General features: G+C 39.8%; 1 protein-coding gene across 1 annotated transcript; it reads right to left on the reverse strand.

Moving 5' to 3' along the window:
• Positions 1-415: 415 nt before the first annotated feature.
• Positions 416-21,288, reverse strand: ripk3 (receptor-interacting serine-threonine kinase 3). Its single transcript, XM_034106049.2, has 13 exons — positions 21,193-21,288; positions 19,916-20,073; positions 17,844-18,009; positions 15,030-15,185; positions 14,729-14,874; positions 11,461-11,510; positions 8,535-8,696; positions 6,478-6,560; positions 6,329-6,392; positions 6,151-6,206; positions 5,444-5,489; positions 5,171-5,355; positions 416-3,115 (listed from the first exon to the last, which is right to left on the reverse strand). The coding sequence occupies exons 2-13, from the start codon at positions 20,065-20,067 to the stop codon at positions 2,912-2,914; spliced, it is 1,470 nt and encodes a 489-aa protein (XP_033961940.1). The 5' UTR covers positions 20,068-20,073; positions 21,193-21,288; the 3' UTR covers positions 416-2,911.
• Positions 21,289-22,280: the final 992 nt, after the last annotated feature.

The following is a 22,280-nucleotide window of genomic DNA, read 5'->3' on the forward strand; positions in this document are numbered from 1 at the left end:
TATTGCCTAAAAATAGCATGATAGGTGACCTTTAAAAGATGTACATAAAACAGGGGAATGGGGCCACATCCTCACATTTGAGAAGCTAGCTAAATGTTGTTGAATCTTTGCGGAAAAGATGACATATTAATGATAAAACCATTGTCAGAAATTGCTGATAAATTACAATTTCCAGCTCTTTCATGTTCACCAATCACGGTCAATGTAGGGCTGCTCGATTATGGCAAAAATCATAATCTCGATTATTTGGGTCAATAATTGTAATTGCGATTATTAAATGCGATTATTCATTGACTTTGAAAACATCCATTTATTGGAGAAAAAAAAGTGAACAGTATGTTTTTAACAGTTGATTACCCTGAACGATAAGTATAATTCAACTAAAAAAAAACACAACAACAACAAAAAGTAATAATAATTTTTAAAAAATCGTTTTATTATTCGATTACGTTGTTTTCGTAATCGTTGCAAGCCATAATCGTAATCGCGATTAGAATACGATTAATTGAGCAGCCCTAGGTCAATGTCATTTTCTTCTAACACTGATCAAAAACCCAAATATTTTCAGTTTACTTTCCTTTAAAAAAAAAAGAAGAAGAGAAATGCAGCTAATTCTCACATTTGAGAAGCATAAAAGTGTAACACATGAATAAATAAAATTCCTGCTAAATTTGAGTAAAACATCATTTTCAACATACATGAATATCCTTCTTCTTAATGTGTATACTGGTAATGTCCTCTTACGTACCTTAATTAGGATTGAAGGATAGCTCTTGGAATATTTTATATATTGTTCCCATCCCAGACAAGATAAGTAGGCCAATCCTTCAAGCTATTACTTTTTAGCACACTACCAAACAATTTCACATTAATATCCCAAACATGCTTTTTCCAACACTTCATTGAAGCTACATCATGCTACATTAATTTCAACATGCATGGGAAACATTGTGCAAATACTTCTGTTAAAATGCCCCTTCCTGTTTGATTATTTCGAAACGTTTATACAGTTGTTGAAACATTTTCTGGGCTGCAATTGATCCATGACATTGAAAAAATATACCCACAAAGGGATGCATTAGAATAAAAGAAACCAACAGCATTTGCACCTTATCCAAAAACATAGATATTTACAGTATAGTTTGATGAACAATATTTTAGTATCCTCACACAAAATTACGTATGGCGGTTTTTGGCACCGTGAACTGTGGATATCTGTTGACACAGTTGAAAGAAAAACCACATGACTTGGCCCTCGTGTATAATGCTGACAGGGCAAAAGAGAGGTGTGACATTGTTCATCATTGGTTTAAAATGTTCTACGAGAAGAAGCACAATAAATACAAAAAACCCTCTCTATTACAAAAAGAAAAGTCTTATTTGAAAATAATAAAAAAATACAGGTATTCATTCAGACAGGGAGCTTCACTTACAAAACATGACCTGTTATGTAAGAATGGATAAATCATGCATGGAGAACTGTTAAATTAGAGAACTAAGCAGGCCCGGTTCTACGGGGGTGCTTAAGGGTGCATTGCACCCTCAGTTGAGTCGTTATGCACCCTCATTTGAAAAATGAGAAGAAAAAAAAAATCTAAAGTGAAAAATATTACATATATAATCACAATAATAATGATTGTAGGAATAATAATAAGAATATAGTCAATGGTGGACATCAGAAAATGGTTAAAACAACCAGCTCTTATCTCCAGCAGTAACACTGCATCTACTGGAGGTAATAACAGTTCAGATCATGGGGACATTACGTCACCCACAGCCACTGTCGTGGACACTAACGTCCTCCCGCCCGACTCGCCGGCTTTGCCCGTCTCGACCACGGAGGCGGAGCAGCCGCAGCCGTCTTCATTGCCCCAAACACCTCCACTCCTCGGCGGCCCGCAAGTGCCAGAGGACCTCAGCAAAACAGAGCCTACTCAGGTATATTTAAAGAAGTACCCAACTCGCCTGTACAGTGGGGTGAGGCGCTCATTTTGCAGCTCATGGTTTAAAAACAGAGATTGGCTGGAATATTCATGTAAAAACGATGCCATCTTCTGTAGACATTTTGGTTCAAGCAAGTCAGATGCCTTCACCACAACTGTACAAGAGTACCAACCGCTGTCTCCTGGTACTCATCTGAGTAACTCACTCATTAAAATTAAATACTTTTTTACTTTTGGAGTTTGGAAGAATATGCTTTTGAATAATTTTGGGGAATATTTATAATGTAAATCTTCAATAAATATGGCATCATCTTAAATAACTTTACTATTATACTGTATATTTCTACCAAACTCACTATTTGCATTGTTGTTGTTAGCATCTGGTTAGCTAGCTGCGCTAACGGATATTAGAAGCTGTTTCTCAAACAATGAGAGGGAGAGCTCTGTCCTGTCAGACTGAGAGAGATAACTACAGCTCAGTGAGGTAAGGGACTCTGTTTAGATAGTTAACTTTAGTCTAGTTATCTCAGTGGGTCTCAAACGTTTTGGTTACCATTTATGAGAATAAATGAAAAACAGTTATGAAATACTATATGACAGTAAAACAAGAATACAGTTTGAAAAGGGAGTGATTTGTAAAATATCCATAAAGAAAAAGTAAATCTGTTTACAGTTCTGTTTTATCTGGGTGTTGAGAGATGTATCCATAGATCTCTTCATTTTGCTCTCAAAATGCACCAGATTGATGCTTTTAACTTCAATATTTAAAAAAAAAAATCTTCCCGGGCGAGCTAGCCCCCGGACCCCCCTAGAGGAGGCTGAGGACCCCCCTTGAGGGTGTTAGGTACACTCCCCACTTATAAAAATAGCACTTTACCCCTGCACCCTCTCTAATCTCAGATGCACCCTGAGTCATTTTGTTCTGGAACCGGGCCTGGAACTAAGGATAAAAAAAGCTCCATGTGAGGTTATCCTCCCGTCTTGTCCCTGGAGCTTCCTGCTGATTGCGGCTGGAAGTCGACTGTAGGGGGCGCTGTTGGGTGCCGTTTCCTGGATTCATTGATGTACATGGTGTTGTTGTCGCCAACCTGAAGTCCGGTTACATTGCAGCAGTACACATGGACTCCAGATGGAGGAGGGAAACAGGAAGATTCCGGGGTCGAAGATTGACGCTGCAGATACAAGAATTAAAAGAGCGAAAAACATCAGCAGTTGAAGTTTAAAGAGGATTCTGCTCATGTTCAGGTTCATATTTGTATTTAGTGTCTCTGCTGTGACAGGTTGTCTTTTATGAGTCTTTCCTAGAAGACTACAAAAATGATGCATCAAGAACTACAGTAAATGCTTTGAAAGGAAAAGTGATGAGAACTGGTGAGAATGGAGTGTGGGTGTCTTTGGGAAAGCACTTAATGGATGTCCTGTTCTGCTCATTTTCAGGTACATTTTTCTCCTGGGACATGTCTCCATGCTTTAATGTTCAAAAAGCTCTTTATTTTTCTCATACTGCCTGTGCTGCAGCACCTCTTTTCACCCTCTGTCTGAAACCAGAGCCCAGTCTGCTCTGATTGCTTAGCTGGCCGGCTCTGTTGTGATTGGTCAACCGCTTAGAGATGTCCCTCCCCTTAGCCTATCCCGTACAATGTGTTGGATCGCTCGCCAATAGAAGCGCGAGTGTTACATAGTGATGTCCCTTTAGAGCAGTGATTCTCAAATGGGGGTACGCGGACCCCTAGGGGTGCGTTGGGGTACTGCAGGGGGTACGTGAGCTAAAAAAAAAAAAAGGTTAATAAAAAAAATACCATGCATGATTACAAAAATAATCTTAGTACAATAAGTTAAATAGAAAACATAATTTTATATAAAATATTCCTAGAACCACCTCATATAAACATGTCAAATGTGTGTATTGTATTTGATAGTCTTTCATAATATATAATTGTGTTCATTGGTTTGTTAAACTTCAATTGAAAAATCTGTTTTAATTTTTTTTCGTTATGTTCTTTTTTTCATTCATAAAGATGAAAATATCCTTAGTTTGTTGTAATTAATGCATGAAGGAGTTACTAAATCACACTCTGATGGAACACCACTATATTGGAATTATTTATATAGGCTCACAAATGTTCGGGGTCGGTCAGGGGGTACTTGGCTGAGAAAATGTTTAAAAGGGGGTACGATACTGAAAAAAGTTTGAGAAGCACTGCTTTAGAGGGAACTTTGGGATGTTAGCCTTTGCAAACCATTTTCTTGCACAACAACCTATTTAACACACTACAGCAGGGGTGTCAAACTCAAGGCCCGGGGGCCAAATCCGGCCCGCGACCTAATTTTATGTGGCCCGCAAGAGGTTGCAAAGAATATAATATACCATACAATTGGTGTAATTGTTGAATATTTGCTTTCAATTATTTGCCCTAGACTTCTGCTTTCAGACGTAGTTATTTAGGAAGATATTACCAGAACTGATAATAATCCAATGCAGGGCCAACAATGTAATATAATACATTATTTAATATACATTATATATTTACATATGTATATTTATATATAATTAAAATTACAACCCTTTGAGTACAAACATAATGCTGATGTGGCCCGGGATGAAATTGAGTTTGACACCCCTGCACTACAGGGAAGTGGTGAAAACCCCCATAAAGCACAAGGTATATTTAGAGGTTTGTTTCAAGTCTCCAATAAGTGCTGTTTTCATGAGAATTGATCTGAAACGCTTCAAATTACATCTATACTGAACAGAAGTGTTTTCTGCCTTCAAGTTACATTTTTACATCAACAACTAGCTCAGGGAGGCGCTACAGGTCACTGTCCGCCAAAACCGCTCGCTTAAAAAACAGCTTCTTCCCCTCTGCAATACGGACACTGAATGGACTCTAAATAACCCCAATGAACAATAATAATCCACCACACCTTGAATTTTAAATTATGATATGTCTTTGCCCTGTGCTGTGTGTTGTACTTTTTATTGTCTGTTTATTGTATGTTGAACTGTATGGAACAAGCTGTAATACTCTGCACTGAACACGAATTCCACCAGCCTGGCTGTGTGGTCATTAAAGATTCTAATATCTTTCAATTAACATGGACATTCTACATAAACTCTGAGACGCGAGTAAAAAAGAAACGTTAATTCTGGGAAAGCAAAATGGTTTTATCTCCTGTGTTAATGAGTCAAGAACCGGTAAAGAAAATTAAAAGCAGCAAAAACCCACCAGGTAATTTGGAAACAGGTTCTGCCTGAAATCTGTCTGGGAAGGTTTTTCTTTTCTTGTTTGAGACGACGTCCCAGTTGAACGAGACGGCGGTGAGGTTTGAATGGGGCACACAGAAGACACTTTGTCTTTAGTCGACGGGCGGCCCACTTCATCGAAACACGCGCTTGAAGGTCGCGGTGTATCTGAAAGGGAAGATATGTTACTACAAACATCAACCCATGATTTGTTTGTAAGTTGTTTTTGCAGCTTTTACGCAAACTTCCTTTTTACCTTGGAGTCTTGATTTGTCTCCCTGATCCCAACAAGCAGCCACTTCCTGTAACAAGTCAGTTAAAATGTCACTGTAAACATTAAAACCACACACTTTTGCATAAAGCCAATAACTGTACAATAATTATTTTTTCTCACTACTTAAATGCAAGTTAATCATATGCTTGATAAATATGTTGCCACAAGGATTATGACGTTTTAGTTTCCTATCTTCATATTTGAACTCTATGCCCTTCATTGGGGGTTTTACATTCGCTATGTTCAACACTGCAAAACTTCCCTGGGTCAGCAGGAAGTGATGCGTGTAACATTTTCCCGTGTCAGCAAAAAACCAACATTTGTAGAAACAGCACAGCATTGGCCAATTTGGGACAACTATGTCTCGCAGACCACATTGGGATTTGATTGACAGACTGGGACTACAAATCAGCCCGGGACTCTCGACCGGCCCGCTTCGGTACCGCCGGCCCACCTCAGTACCGCAAGTAATTACCGCTAGGAAATTGTCAACGGGGGGGGTGCTCGTGACTTATCCGACCGGCCCACTTCAGTACCGGCCCATCGGGATTCGTCCTGAACGTCCCGATGGCCAGTCCGCCCCTGCCACATAGTATTTTGAAGCTAGACCTTTCTGTAAAGCTATATCCAACATTTCTGGGTGTTAAATACAAGGTATTTCTCTTAGTTTAAAATCGTCTGAATCTCACCTGAACTGGCGAGCGACCTGTCGGCACACTGTTCACTTTTTGAAAATATTCCCTCCCTGTAAAAAAAGAGGCCAAATATAATGATGTAAAATGTGAATACCGGTGCTTTAAGATGTCTCTTTTAGAGTTGAAGAAACCATATTTGTAAGTGGTGGGTGAAAACAAAGTGAAAGCAGACCTGAAGACTTGCTTATGTGAAGACGGTGGATCTGCCCACTCAATCTTTCTGGTTCCCTTTGGTCCTGGGAAGAGGAAGAGAAAGACGATGGTTACAAAATATTGCTGCATCATGTCAGCATGAGTCCTAACGAGAGATTTGACCCTCACCTGCTTTTCCAGCACTTCATGGACAGCGTAATTTATTCCACTTTTGTGCATCTTATACAGGTCTTCGGACTCAGTTGTACACTCTGCAAACAACATCGAGAACATATGTGTAAGATTTGTAATCATTTGAAAATTAAAACCGCATTTAACCTTTATGTTACTTGACAATATATTTAAATATACCCAGCATCCAATAGAACTACTTCAAACTTTTCCAAAAACATTTTCATATGCGGAAAAGTATAATGCCAATGTGAAGTTTTTCATTTTCAAGTTTACATTTCTTTTGTCCCCAATGGGCTTCCATAGTTTTATTTATTTTACCACATTAGTCTTTATTTCAGTGCAAAGCTTCAACTTGTAACAGAGGAGTTTTACAGTGCTACTTTAAGTGAAACAAGTCAACGTTTATTATCAATTTCTGAAAACAACACAGAGAAAAGATGTGTAAGACATTTCAACGTTCTGCTTTAAAGGTCACCAATTGTGCAAAATCTCCTTCTTCATGTCTCTTCTTCATCAACATGTGTCCCCTCTTCTCCATGTCTCTTCTACATCAACATGTGTCCCCTCTTCTTCATGTCTCTTCTACATCAACATGTGTCCCCTCTTCTCCACGTCTCTTCTACATCAACATGTGTCCCCTCTTCTCCACGTCTCTTATACATCAACATGTGTCCCCTCTTCTTCACGTCTCTTCTACATCAACATGTGTCCCCTCTTCGTCATGTCTCTTCTACATCAACATGTGTCCACTCTTCTTCACGTCTCTTCTACATCAACATGTGTCCCCTCTTCTTCATGTCTCTTCTACATCAACATGTGTCCCCTCTTCTTCATGTCTCTTCTACATCAACATGTGTCCCCTCTTCTTCATGTCTCTTCTACATCAACATGTGTCCCCTCTTCTCCACGTCTCTTCTACATCAACATGTGTCCCCTCTTCTCCACGTCTCTTATACATCAACATGTGTCCCCTCTTCTTCACGTCTCTTCTACATCAACACGTGTCCCCTCTTCGTCATGTCTCTTCTACATCAACATGTGTCCACTCTTCTTCACGTCTCTTCTACATCAACATGTGTCCCCTCTTCTTCATGTCTCTTCTACATCAACATGTGTCCCCTCTTCTTCATGTCTCTTCTACATCAACATGTGTCCACTCTTCTTCACGTCTCTTCTACATCAACATGTGTCCCCTCTTCGTCATGTCTCTTCTACATCAACATGTGTCCCCTCTTCTCCATGTCTCTTCTACATCAACATGTGTCCCCTCTTCTCCATGTCTCTTCTACATCAACATGTGTCCCCTCTTCTTCATGTCTCTTCTACATCAACATGTGTCCCCTCTTCTTCATGTCTCTTCTACATCAACACGTGTCCCCTCTTCTTCATGTCTCTTCTACATCAACACGTGTCCCCTCTTCTTCATGTCTCTTCTACATCAACACGTGTCCCCTCTTCTTCATGTCTCTTCTACATCAACATGTGTCCCCTCTTCTTCATGTCTCTTCTACATCAACATGTGTCCCCTCTTCTTCATGTCTCTTCTACATCAACATGTGTCCCCTCTTCTTCATGTCTCTTCTACATCAACATGTGTCCCCTCTGTGGAAAGAGACTCTGAAAGCTTCAGGAACAAAGATTTTCTCTCTTTCTGATCAATTTCTATAAAAACCTGTCTGAAAATGAGCTGATCAGAGTCTGCCCACTTTGTGATGTCATAACGATGTGTTGTCTTGTGTAACCATTAGCCAATCAGCAACCAAGGTAACCCCCCCCCCCTTATCACCTGAATCTCCTCCTAGAGCACCATTGAGTTCTTTGTAACCAAATGTCTCTCAGAGGGGCGTGGGGAGGGGCTCCTTATTTTCATCTAAAGTAACAGACAGAGACTTTGGAAACAGGGCTGAAACAGAGGGGATTATGGGTAATGCTGCAATGATCTGTTTGGTGTTTCAGCCAATCAGAGACAGCTTCTGTATATATCTGAGACCTGTAATGTATTGATGAAAAAGAGTATATTAGGGGACCTTTAAATAAAGGAGTGTCCTTACTAAGGGCAGAGGGCCTTTCTCTGGGGTGTTGGTGCCAGCATCCCTGCATTAGCTCCATCAGCCCCGTCAGACCTGCCATCCCAGCGGACAGAGCCTGGATCTCGGTCAGTGATGGACGGTCTCCCTCCGGGATGCGAAACCGCACAAGGCTGGACTTAGCATCTACAGTGGAAAGGCAAGTTTATTTATATAGCACCTTTCAACACAAGGCAATTCAAAGTTAATTCATTCATTAAGAAATAGTGTAGAAACATATTAAAAACACAAATTTAAGAGCAAAGATAATAAAACATGAATAACACAGGTACATGAACACAAATCTGGATGGTTCATAATTTAGCAGGAGGTCAGAAATGTACTGTGGGCCTAAACCAGGGGTCGGCAACAGGCGGACCGCGGTCCGGATCCGGACCCAGACGCCGACCTATACGGACCCTGAGCTATAATCAATACATTAATAGGGGATTGTTCGGCGCCTCCCGCTTTTTTGACGCTGATTTGGGTGACTTGTGTAATTCGTGGAGAACCGAAGAGTTTTGGGGGGGGGGGGGGGGGGGGAGGGAGTCAGTCCGACAGACGGACAACTTCTCACTTCAAAAAAGAAGAAGAAATCTAGACCACAAAAATAATTAAACAATCGAGTACCTGTTTTTCCTGGCCAAGGACAGGTTCATGAACACAACACGAGCGTAACGTGTCTTCACGTGGTATATGTCTCTTCTGAAAGGAGTGCTGAGCACCGGAACGCCGCTCCAGCCCTTAAAATATTGCAATACCCATAAGGAGCTACACATGCCGCAGTGTTTGCGTGGCTGTGTCTTTAGTTGTAAGCACAGTGGCGATCTGTTGTTATTAGCATCTGGTTAGCTAGCTATGCTAACGAATTTAAAGAGCTTTTCTTCAACCAGGTGGAAGAGAGCTATCTCCTGAGATGCTCAAATAACCTCAGCTCAGTGAGGTTAAGGCACACCTTGATATGATCATTATAGTTATTAATGAGACTAAATGAAAAACAGGTATAAAATACTATATGACAGCAACACAAAAGTTGTTAAAAATAACAAGAATAGAGTTTAAAAGGGGAGTGATTTGTAAAATATCCAAAAAGAAAAATATGCTACAGTTCTGTTTCATATGGGTGTTGAGAGATGTATCCATAGATCTCTTAATGTTGCTCTCAAAGTGTAACAGATTGATGCTTTTAACTTCAATATTTAAAAAAAAATCTTCCCGGGGGAGCATGCCCCCCTAGAGGAGGGTAGTGAGTGAGTGAGGGACTGCAATATAAGAGGGAAAGAAAGAGAAACTTTAAAACTGTTCAATTGTTATGATGTGTAAAGACTGATATTGTTCTATAATCGGCTGAAACTGTTAAGTCATGCTGTGAAACGGTTAACAAAGAAAAAGGGACACTCAAGCTGCTGCTACACTTTATTTTATTTATCTAAAATTAAGCACTTTTAAGATGCACATATTTTCAAAAGCTATTTTATTTATTTTCTCTATTTTATTTGTAAATGCAGCCCGAGAGGAACATTACACATATCCACAGTATTTAAGTAATGTTAATTGACAATAAATATTGTTGTTTTTGAATTGTACTTTCTTTATTTGATTGGCAGTCAGTTGTTGATTACATGCAGACGTTGATAAAGCTACAGGTCACTTCAATATATATCACACTAATTCATGAAGCAACTTAGACATTTTGATGTTCCGGACCTTTGCATGGGGAGATTTTCTCTAACTGGACCTCGTTGAATTTTAGTTGAAGACCCCTGGCCTAAACCATTCAATGCTGTATATAGAATAGAGTAGAATAGAATCGGAGCGATGAAACCCTCTTTGATGGTCACACATACAGAACACACAGTGGGTGTTTCTCAATGTCGAGGAAGGCTGCTCCAGAGCCACTATTTCAAGCACACTACGTCATCGAGTCCCGCCGAAAAACCGTTCCAATGTCCAGCATACTTGGAATTCTACCGAGGCCGACGTACTTCGTAGCGAGAAATTTCGAGGCTGCACATGTGTAGACTCTGCGGTCTTAAAATCCCCACAATGCTTTGCGCACGGACCAATTTCCAAATCTTTGGTGGAAATCGCGCTCCATTTAAGGCGGGGCCTCGCACATGACGCACACCTGCTAGCCTGTTCCACCATTCTTCGTTTTCCGAGGCTAAGGGAAGGATGCTTGCCTCGGAAGACATGTGCTACCAAGCAAGCGTCCTCGACATTGAGAAACACCCAGTGAAATTTGGCCTCTGCATTTAACCCATCCCAATACCAGGAGTTATAAACCAGCAGCAGTATTTTTAAATCAAGTCCTTGACATACAGGAAGCCAGTGTAAAGACCTCAGAGCTGGAGTTATATTTGATACAGCTTATAGTTAGGGCTGTAAGTTTGTGTTCACCTGGTGCCAGTGTGCATGTCTTCCCTCCCCACCTGTGTCGTGTCCTTGTGATTAGTCTTGCGTGTATTTGAGTTCTGGGATCCCTTTTTCCATTCTTGATGTTGGATATTTATTGTGAGAGAGCGAGTTCTGTTTGTTGTTTTGCCTTTCCCAGTGCTGTTCATCACTGGACAACTTACATAAAGGACTGTTCGAGAGAGACACATGATATTTTCTAACATTGGGACTGTCCATGTTGTTAACCTATTATCTTTTTGATCCATAAACACAACCACCTTTCCCTTCTACATGTCTCTTCCACGACGTTCTCCAAGGTTTTTCCATTAATTGTTGCGTTTCTTGGGAGTATTTTTCCGTAGGCTGCAGAGTCTAAGGACAGTGTGTTGTCCTGTACACTGTCGACAAAAGTGTATTTTGTGATATTTGGCGGTAAAAATGGATTGTTTGAAGGGATAAAAATTAGTGATTCGAGCAGAGGTAAGAGAGGCTAAAAGACACGATGTTTACTTACGTGGGTATGGTTGTTTCCCTGTGACGATGGACCATAAGAGAATACCATAACTGAAAGAGAGACCATTACATGCCAGGATTAATATTTATATTTGAACCAGGAAACATGTTCAATAACAATAATAAAGAACCAGACAATTTGGAGTCAAGTTTGGAAGTGTTGAGCGCAGAGGTGGGAAGTAGTGGAGTACTTCGTTACTGTACTTAAGTACATTCTATGGTATCAGTACTTTACTCCACTACTTATTTTTCTGACGACTTTTTACTTTTAGGTTCATGAGAACTCTTTTGTTGCGTTCACACCAAAAAGAGCCGGAACTAAAATTAGTTCATGAGAACCTTTTCACCCCCTTTTCCGTCCCTGCTAGAGAGCAGGGACTTTCGTGGCAGAAAAAGGTTCCTGTGTCTGATTGGCTGGGCGGATTGCAAACCACGCCCCGTAAAACTCCCAAAAAGTTTTGTGAAGCCGCCATTTTATTATCCTCGCATTAGCATTATTAGCATTAGCATTAGCCCAGCGCAGAAACGCAGAGAGACTAACTTATGGCAACACAAAATAAAACATGGGAGCGGTGGAGATGAGGAGGTGTCGGCGTTCTGGCGATTTACTCGGAAGGCTTCAGTAGAAGCTGCTGGGACTCCCAGCAGCTTCTACTGAAGCCTTCCCCAACTCCGGGGACTTCCGGCCGGGGACTCCGGGTGGCAGTATACGCCGTGAAGTGGTTTGCGGCCTGCCAGTAAACCCAAAGCAGAAGAAGTGACGTCAGCGGCTTCATTTGCCTAACCCTCCCCCAGGGACTTATTGCGGTGTGAACGCGATCTGTACTTAGTTCATGAGAACTAAAGAGTTCTCATGAACCTTTGTGGGAAAAGTACTGCGGTGTGAACGCGCCTATAGGCTTCCCTTGGTAAAAAACATGGAGGGATTGACCAATCAGATGAGGCCCATGTGATGCCCCTGCCAACCTGTGATTAGTCAGGGCCATGCCAAGGGAAGCCAGAGGCGGCTGGCTTCCCTTGCCTCACAATCCAATCAAATCGCATCAACTTAGTGGTGCAGTGACGCGTCCTAAAACCCGGAAGTAAGCTGCGCTGGGTTTCCCTCGACAAAAAAGCAATGGGATTTCTCCATAGGATTTAGGAAAATAGCTGGAAATAAGGTCAGTGGAAAACGAACCTGTTAGATAAATGCACGTTTTGTTCAGTCGGATAATATCCACATGTCTACCCTACTTTTATAATTTTTGAATCATAACTCTAATCGATAGAAGATAGATAGCGTCACTGCACCACTCTCACCGCCGTTAGAAAGTAGCAAGCAACTGAAGCAAGTGCAATTATGGAGGGTGGAGATTTGGAGTATTTAATCAAAAATAATTGTACTAAACTTCCGCTACAGCAGCAACAACAAATAAAATCTGATGACAGGCCGATGCCCAAACTGGAGCTCTGTACAGCGAGGAAAAAAGGAGCAAATCGGACGTAAAACATTAAAGGTCTCCTGATTTAATTTGTGAATGAATGCTTATTAGAGTTTCGGCTGGAGAGTGCGTACGGACCTGTCGGTTAGATAACAGGCGTGTGTAAGTCCTGCATCTGTATGATACAAATGTGTGTAAAATGATACTGGGTGCTGTAATCACTCATCTGGTTCCGTTATTACATTGACCACCACACCCCCGACCCAAAAGAAAGGACGTATTATTGGCTTCCCCTAATTTTTTTCCCATGCCACGCTACTGCTTACATGTTGAACACAAATACCTGTACTTTCTACTTCTTACATGTTGAACACTAATACCTGTACTTTCTACTGCTTACATGTTGAACACAAATACCTGTACTTTCTACTTCTCACATGTTGAACACAAATACCTGTACTTTCTACTTCTCACATGTTGAACACTAATACCTGTACTTTCTACTGCTTACATGTTGAACACAAATACCTGTACTTTCTACTTCTCACATGTTGAACACAAATACCTGTACTTTCTACTTCTTACATGTTGAACTCAAATACCTGTACTTTCTACTTCTCACATGTTGAACCCAAATACCTGTACTTTCTACTTCTTACATGTTGAACTCAAATACCTGTACTTTCTACTTCTTACATGTTGAACCCAAATACCTGTACTTTCTACTTCTTACATGTTGAACTCAAATACCTGTACTTTCTACTTCTTACATGTTGAACACAAATACCTGTACTTTCTACTTCTTACATGTTGAACTCAAATACCTGTACTTTCTACTTCTTACATGTTGAACCCAAATACCTGTACTTTCTACTTCTTACATGTTGAACACAAATACCTGTACTTTCTACTTCTTACATGTTGAACTCAAATACCTGTACTTTCTACTTCTTACATGTTGAACCCAAATACCTGTACTTTCTACTTCTTACATTTTGAAACCAAGTACCTGTACTTTCTACTTCTTACATGTTGAACACAAATACCTGTACTTTCTACTTCTTCCATGTTAAACCCAAATACCTGTACTTTCTACTTCTAACATGTTGAACTCAAATACCTGTACTTTCTACTTCTAACATGTTGAACTCAAATACCTGTACTTTCTACTTCTTACATGTTAAACCCAAATACCTGTACTTTCTACTTCTTACATGTTGAACTCAAATACCTGTACTTTCTACTTCTCACATGTTGAACCCAAATACCTGTACTTTCTACTTCTCACATGTTGAACTCAAATACCTGTACTTTCTACTTCTTACATGTTGAACTCAAATACCTGTACTTTCTACTTCTTACATGTTGAACTCAAATACCTGTACTTTCTACTTCTCTCATTTCCCAAACAGCTGGTTCCTTTAGTCTGAATGTGTGTTGGTGCGTGATCATTATTCTTTAGAGTCATTGCGTGCCTATTGATTTGAACACGATCCGTGTATCCATCACTTCCTGGTCTTCTCTAAAGAAGAGGGACCAATGGAAACGTTGTCATGTTGCCGTTGTTCAGCATGGAAACATTCATTAGCTAACAATGACATTATTGTTCTGTTAATATAAAGGGAGGTCAGGTACTCTTTAAAACAGCTGCTAGCTATGGGTACTTTTTACTCGAAGCCCATACTTCTTTACTTTGACTTGAGCAAAGAAGTTTAGTCAGTACTTCTACTTTTACCAGAGTATCTTTAAACATCTGTACTTCTACTTGAGTAAAGGATGTGTGTACTTTTGCCATCTCTGGTTAAGCGTTTGAATACGAGTACCAAGGAGTTTGATTGGCTCCCGTACCTGTAAATATCAGAGGCTTTGGTCGGGCTGTATGATAAGTAAAAGGCCTCCGGCGGCATGTAGCTGGTCGTCCCTCCTTCCTCCCCGCTGGACTTCTTGGAAACCCTCGTGGTTTTTTGATCCCGGGCGAGGCCAAAGTCTGTGAGCTGGAGAGAAAATATGTGCAAAGAGAGAAGGTAGGTGGAAGAGCACAAGATTCAAGACTTTTATTGTCATGTGTACATAGCTACAGTGTAGAGATATAAACGTGTGAGGAGCTTACAGAAAATGATGCGTTGCTGCAGATCATGTGAGGACTCACCTTGGCGTTGAGAGCGCAGTCCAGCAGCACGTTGCTGGGCTTCAGGTCCAGGTGCAGCAGGGGGGGGGTCAGGCTGTGCAGGAAGTTTATACCCAGAGCGATTTGATGAGCCAGTCTGAAGACCAGCTGCCAGGGAAGAGTGCCGCCTAAACTTCCCTGTCACAGAGTTTCCATTGTTACATGTATAACTTGTTAAAACAATAATATCGTTTTGTATTACATGTATATTTTCCACATCACTTTTTAATGCTATTCTATTTCAGAAATATTTTGTTGTTTATTTCTAGTGTCTTAATTTATTTCTAGTGTCTTAATTTCTCTTTCTCATTGCCTTGTTTTTTATGCTGCTGCATTTCCCAAATCTTTTCAAAAACGTATAATGCCAACGTGATGTGAACTTTTTCATTTTCAAGTTTCTTTACCATATTTGTCTTTATTTCAGTGCAAAGCTTCCACTTGTAACAGAGGAGTTTTACAGTGCCACTTTAAGTGAAAAAAGTCAACGTTCATTATCAATTTCTCCGTGTGTGTGTGTGTGTGCGCGTGCGTGCGTGTGTGTGTGTGTGTGTGTGTGTGTGTGTGTTACAAACAGGGAGACAGAAATGCCTTTTCTCACCGTCCCAAAGAATACAAACATACACAAAAAAAGGCACAACAACAAAATAATAAAAATGGTATACTGTAAGTAACTAATGCTGTTGATGTATTGTGATTTTAAAAAGGTGTCCACTTGCCAACCTTGAGACCTCAGAAAGCTGGAGCATTTCAAAACCCCCGCGGGGGGGGGGTGGGGGGGTGGGGTGCTAGTGGATCAACGGAGCTGTTAGATTAACATTAACGTGCTTATTGTAGTTCTGAGTGCAATGCCTCGCGGCCTGTAGCGCCATCCTCTTGATGGACCATGTGTGTGGGCTGGACAGAGGGTCGAGTTGTCCATTCATGTTCTGTTTTTCTGTGACTATCCACGTATCATCACAAAGAGAGACAAAAAACACTTTGTGGAGCAGGGTTTTTTACATGATCTGTTTGATTTTGATTGGGATAAAATCAATCTGTGTGCTGATGTAGAAACTGCATGGTCTTATTTTTATCTTGGTTTTATGAAAATTATAGATAGACATGCACCTCTGCGTAAATTTAGAGTGAAGGGACGAAACAATCCCTGGTTTTTTGCTGAGCTGTCCAGTCTCCTTCATGAGAGAAATAATGCTTGGGCTAAGGCTAGGAAATCAGGCTCAGAGTTAGAATGGCTACGTTTTAGGCAGCTAAGAAATAGCTTCACATCTCAAATAAAAAGTGCTAAATCAAAGTACTATTTGTCGGTTACCACAGAAAACCTGAATAATCCTAGGAAATTTTGGAAAGCCATAAAATCGATTTCCACTGGTGATATCCCAAATGAGCTACCTCCATGCCTCACCACAGCATCTGGCATTATATCAGACAGGGCTACTATGCTAAACTGCTTTAATGAGCATTTTGTGTCTTGTGGCTCTCCGTTTGATTCTGTCACTAACTCTGCTTCTGCTTCTGTGAACGCTCCAATCCTTGACTCTGAACAATGTGGTCTGGAAAACCCTTTCAGTTTTACTCCTTTAACTGTTGGTATTGTTCATGAAGCCTTATCCAAGTTAGATCCTAGGAAACCGGCTGGCCCGGACAACGTAGAACATTTCTTTTTAAAGATAGCTGCAGATTTTATTGCTCCACCTCTTACTTCTCTTTTTAACCTCTCCCTCAGCACAAATACAATTCCAAAAGTATGGAAGTCTGCTTATGTCTTGCCTTTACTGAAAGGAGGGGAGGCAACTATTTTAAATAACTATAGGCCAATCTCTAAGTTGTCAGTTCTGGCTAAGGTTCTTGAACGCCTAGTGAGTGAACAGGTAAAGGAGTTTTTATGTACAAATGACATCCTGTCTAATCATCAGTCAGGATTCAGAAAGAAACACAGCACCATCACTGCCACAATGAAAGTGGTGAATGACATTACTAGTATTTTAGATTGTTTATTGACCTTTCCAAAGCGTTTGACACCGTTGATCATCGCATCTTAAAGCAGAGGCTACTCAGTATTGGCCTATCCAGCCTTGCAGTGGGTGGTTTGTGAACTACCTCTCTGAAAGGTCCCAATGTGTTCATTTTGATGGACTGTCTTCTGAGTAGTTAAACATTTCTAATGGTGTACCACAAGGTTCTGTTTTAGGACCACTTTTATTCTCCATATATATTAACAGTGTAGGTGATAATGTGGATGAAGCTACTTTACATTTTTATGCGGATGATACCGTGATGTATTGTGCAGGTCCCACCATTAAGGAGGCTGTTGTTAAATTACAGGCTGTTTTTAACACTATTCAGACTCAGCTCTCTGAACTAAAGCTTCTTTTAAATGTGGATAAAACCAAGGTAATGCTCTTTTCTAAAGCTAAAAAGACACCAGAGCCTGTTTTAGATATTGTAACTACGCAAGGAACAAAACTTGAAGTTGTTGCCTGTTACAAATACCTTGGTATCTGGCTTGATGATTGTCTCTCTTTTAAACTTCATGTTAAAAAAGCTGAGGGTTAGGCTAGATTTCTTCTACAGAAACAAGTCCTGTTTCTCGCTTGAGGCCAGGAAAAGGCTAGTCACTGTGACCTTTTGACCTGTGCTGGACTATGGTGATTTGTTGTATATGAATGCACCTGCCAATTACCTGAACAAGCTGCCCCATTTACTGTTTTTGTGACAGCTGATCAATGGGGACTGTCCACGACACTATAAACAAATAAACTCAAACTGTAAGGTAGTACTTCTTCCACCAGTGTTTACCTGCAGGGAGGCCAGGGATCCTCTCTCCATGTACTCCATCACCAGACCCAGCTGCGTTGACCTTGAGTTGGGGGGTAATCCTTTAAAGACCCCTCGGACCTGAATAACGTGCGGACTGCTTGCGTGACGCATCATTTCGATCTCACGGAGCAAACTGTCGTTCTTCCTGTGTGCATATTTGTGAAATTATTAGTAATATGCAACATTATTTAAAGGTCCCTACTGTTTTTCATCCATATATTATAGGTCTAACAGATCATTGCAGCATTACCCATAATCCCCTCTGTTTCAAAAGTGCTGATTCTCTGTCTGTTACCTTGGTTGCTGATTGGCTAATGGTTACTCAAGCCAACACATCGTTATGACATCATAAAGTGGCCAAAATCTGATCAGCTCATTTTCAGACAGGTTTTTATAGAAATGGATCAAAAAGAGAGAATCTTTTTTGTATAGAAAACATGAACAATTAAATGTTGCATAATAGGTGAGTTTGGAACAATTTGTCTTCCATAACATATCTCTTTTTAGACTTTAGTGGAAAGAAAAACATGTACATTTGCATCTGTATATTTGTGGTAAATTCTCCAAAAGTTAGTTTTAGACTATACTTAATGGGCAAATTTGAACATTTAAGAAAAAGTAAAAGATAATTATCTCAAAGTTAACCCTCGATGCCCCTTTGGAAATCAACTGGGGAGGTTTCATGGCGACACATTTTATTTGTTTGCCCTTACCTTGCAAATTGTATGCAATTTTTACAACATGTTGTCTTTAAAGTCTGACATCTCCACCACAGAAACTGGTGCAAACTTTCAAGTTTCATTCCAATATCTATCCTTAGTTAATAGTTTATACAGAGGGTTCTTCATAGTCTGATTTATACAACATTATTAAGTAAATGGGAAAAATAAAGAAATGTACGGTTTTTGTGACACGAAAATGTACAAATCACCTTCGTAAAAGCCTTCGACATTAACCTGGCTTTATCCAATGGGCAGATGGTATTGGATTAGAGTCAGACAATAGCTCATTTGCATAATTGACCATGTCTCATAAAGGTCACCTATTATGCAAAATCCACTCGTTCATATCTCTTCTACATCAACATGTGTCCCCTCTTCTTCATGTCTCTTCTACATCAACATGTGTCCCCTCTTCTTCATGTCTCTTCTACATCAACATGTGTCCCCTCTTCTTTATGTCTCTTCTACATCAACATGTGTCCCCTCTTCTTCACGTCTCTTCTTCATCAACATGTGTCCCCTCTTCTTCATGTCTCTTCTACATCAACATGTGTCTCCTCTTCTTCATGTCTCTTCTACATCAACATGTGTCCCCTCTTCTCCATGTCTCTTCTACATCAACATGTGTCCCCTCTTCTTCATGTCTCTTCTACATCAACATGTGTCCCCTCTTCTTTATGTCTCTTCTACATCAACATGTGTCCCCTCTTCTTCACATCTCTTCTTCATCAACATGTGTCCCCTCTTCTTCATGTCTCTTCTACATCAACATGTGTCCCCTCTTCGTCATGTCTCTTCTACATCAACATGTGTCCCCTCTTCTCCATGTCTCTTCTACATCAACATGTGTCCCCTCTTCTTCATGTCTCTTCTTCATCAACATGTGTCCCCTCTTCTTCATGTCTCTTCTACATCAACATGTGTCCCCTCTGTGGAAAGACACTCTGAAAGTTTCAGGAACAAAGATTCTCTCTCTTTTTGATCCATTTCTATAAAAACCTGTCTGAAAATGAGCTGATCAGATTTTGGCCACTTTATGATGTCATAACGATGTGTTGTCTTGTGTAACCATTAGCCAATCAGCAACCAAGGTACCCCCCCCCCCCCCCCTTATCACATGAATCTCCTCTAGAGCACCATTGTGTTCTTTGTAACCAAATGTCTCTCAGAGGGGCGTGGGGAGGGGCTCCTTGTTTTCATCTAAAGTAACAGACAGAGAATCAGCCCTTTGGAAACATGGCTGAAACAGAGGGGATTTTCTGTATATATCTGAGACCTGTGATATATTGATGAAAACAGTATATAAACAGGGGGCCTTTAATTACTCACCCGTCGTCATAGTGAAGCAGTTTAATGGCCACATCGCAGGCCCACTCCCGATGCCGGCATTTATAGATTTTTCCAAAACCCCCCGAGCCGATCACGTCCCAGCCCGACAAACTGGACTCTTTAATAACTATATTCTGACCGGACAGTGCCATGGTTCCCTGGAGGAGGAAGTGATATCAAATGTAAACACTTTGCTTCCATAGAAATGCATTCAATTGTTCCTCAGCTTTAATTCCTGGATTTCACAGTGTCCACTCTTCCCTAAAGGGCCTTTAATCTACAATCTGGGGGGAGGGGTTTAAGGACTCAAGGTTTACACATTGTTCACAAGTTGGCCAGGCATGCTGACTCCGATATTTAAAAAAAAAAACGTGTTTAAATGTCATTATTTTTACAAAGGAAATGTAAGTAAAAAATTGCTTTTTACAATTTACACTTCCAGTCATTATTGAGCCACTTTCATTAAATCAAGAAATCTCGGCCTATAGGATTAATTTGTGGCTTTTGATACATTTTAGAGGGACACACATTCACATAGAAACAAGTCTTCTTTGGATGTTTCTGTTGACTTGATAATAAACTTCATTTTAAAGTATTAATAAATCAGTTTGAAAACGACAGTCATAAATATAATATGACGGTACACCTTATCATTACAAATGTATCTCTTGTATTTTCTTTTAGATATGATTAACTTCCTTAGAAGAATACATATATCTTCCTACACACATAACAATAATTTAAACTTGAGCTCTGTCTCTTATTCTTAAAAAATCGATTGTTTGGTTCATAAAAGGGCAAAAAGGAGAGGAAATGTACCATCATTTCTTGTTTGTCACGAAAAATATAAAACCCAAAGGCATTTAAATATATGAGAACCTGATATTGTGAATAATATATGTTATACTAAATATATTTGCTTGTTTCTTATGTTTTTTACACACATACCGTGGTTTCATACTACCCATGGACACATTTTACAGGACTTTAAACAGGAAACCACATTCTGTGTAGTTCAGGAAGCCTGTCAAATGCCCAAATGCTCACTTGTGCTTATATAACGTATCCATTATACTATGGCTTCGTTTAAAAAAGGTTAAATACACCAGCTAAACACATCAGATCTGCATTAACGCGACACACATGGCCATATCTATGAGAGAAATAACAAGTTAAAGGTGGGAGCAACAACAAAAACATTGTTCTGATGAACTCAAACCACAGAAACACTGATAAGAATATCAACGTGTATTTTTCCAAATGGGGAAACCACTCACCCTTAGAGATATACAACCGGTGCCTGTGAAGGTGATTGAGTGTGAAAGTCCGGTCGTTCATTAAGAGACTCTCTTCTGTCAGCAGCAGCTCCTCAACATGAGAAAAACCCAGAAGTGAAAGTCACTTCCACTTCTGCTCTGCTCTGCCAACGTGTGGTGACGGTTTATTAACCCTGTGAGTGTAATATTTTTTTATTTCGGACAGTTTTTTGATTATGATTTGATTTGTACTTTAATTATGGAACATTGAGTGAGCTTGGTTGTAACACATGTTAGTGTAGTTACAGTTTAAATATCTGAAATGTATGAGGAATCTGATTATTTAGGCCACCATGATCAAATTGTAGTTAAAAATCATATTTAAAATGACTTTTTTTTTTATATATTTTGAGTACCTGAAATGGTTTTAGGTTTCGCCAGCAGAGGGCAGAGTCTAAAAAAAAATGGTTTACAGTAAATGGGAGGGTTTATTACCTGGAATACGTGACGCAATAGAATCACCTGCTCTGCAATGAGGTCACGTGACACGACAGTTTCATGTGACCTTTACTGTGCTCTTTACTGTATTATTTGATAACTTTAAGTAGTTTCAGATTCATAATACATAATAGGGAAATCAATTATGTATAGATTAGGACAGAACTTTATTGATCCTTGAGTGCAAATTCCCCACAAAATTTAAATAAACACAATTTTGCAGGACAATAAAATGATGATAGTAAAATATTAAATATTTAAAAATAAAATAAAATAGGATACAATAAAATAAACACATGGTAAAATAAAAAAAATCTGATAATGAAAATGTTGAAAAAAAGTAAATATTACAATTTAAATGCTAAATGTCACCCTGACAGTAATGCCCGGATGTAGGAGATGACAAACCACTTCCTGACTTTTACACAGACGACTAAGGAAGTAAACAGATGAAAGTTACAAGATAACATATGTTTCTAATCTACTGAATAAGGACGTATCCTGCTAAAACGTGTTACAAATTAAATAAAGTCTCTTTTTAACAAAGCTCCTCTGTTATTGAGTCAACCAAGGGTTAAACAAAAATAAAGTCAGAAAACCCCCGCTTCTGA

The sequence above is a fragment of the Pseudochaenichthys georgianus genome, chromosome 18 (assembly GCF_902827115.2).
Source record: "Pseudochaenichthys georgianus chromosome 18, fPseGeo1.2, whole genome shotgun sequence".
Classification (NCBI taxonomy): Eukaryota; Metazoa; Chordata; class Actinopteri; order Perciformes; family Channichthyidae; genus Pseudochaenichthys; species Pseudochaenichthys georgianus.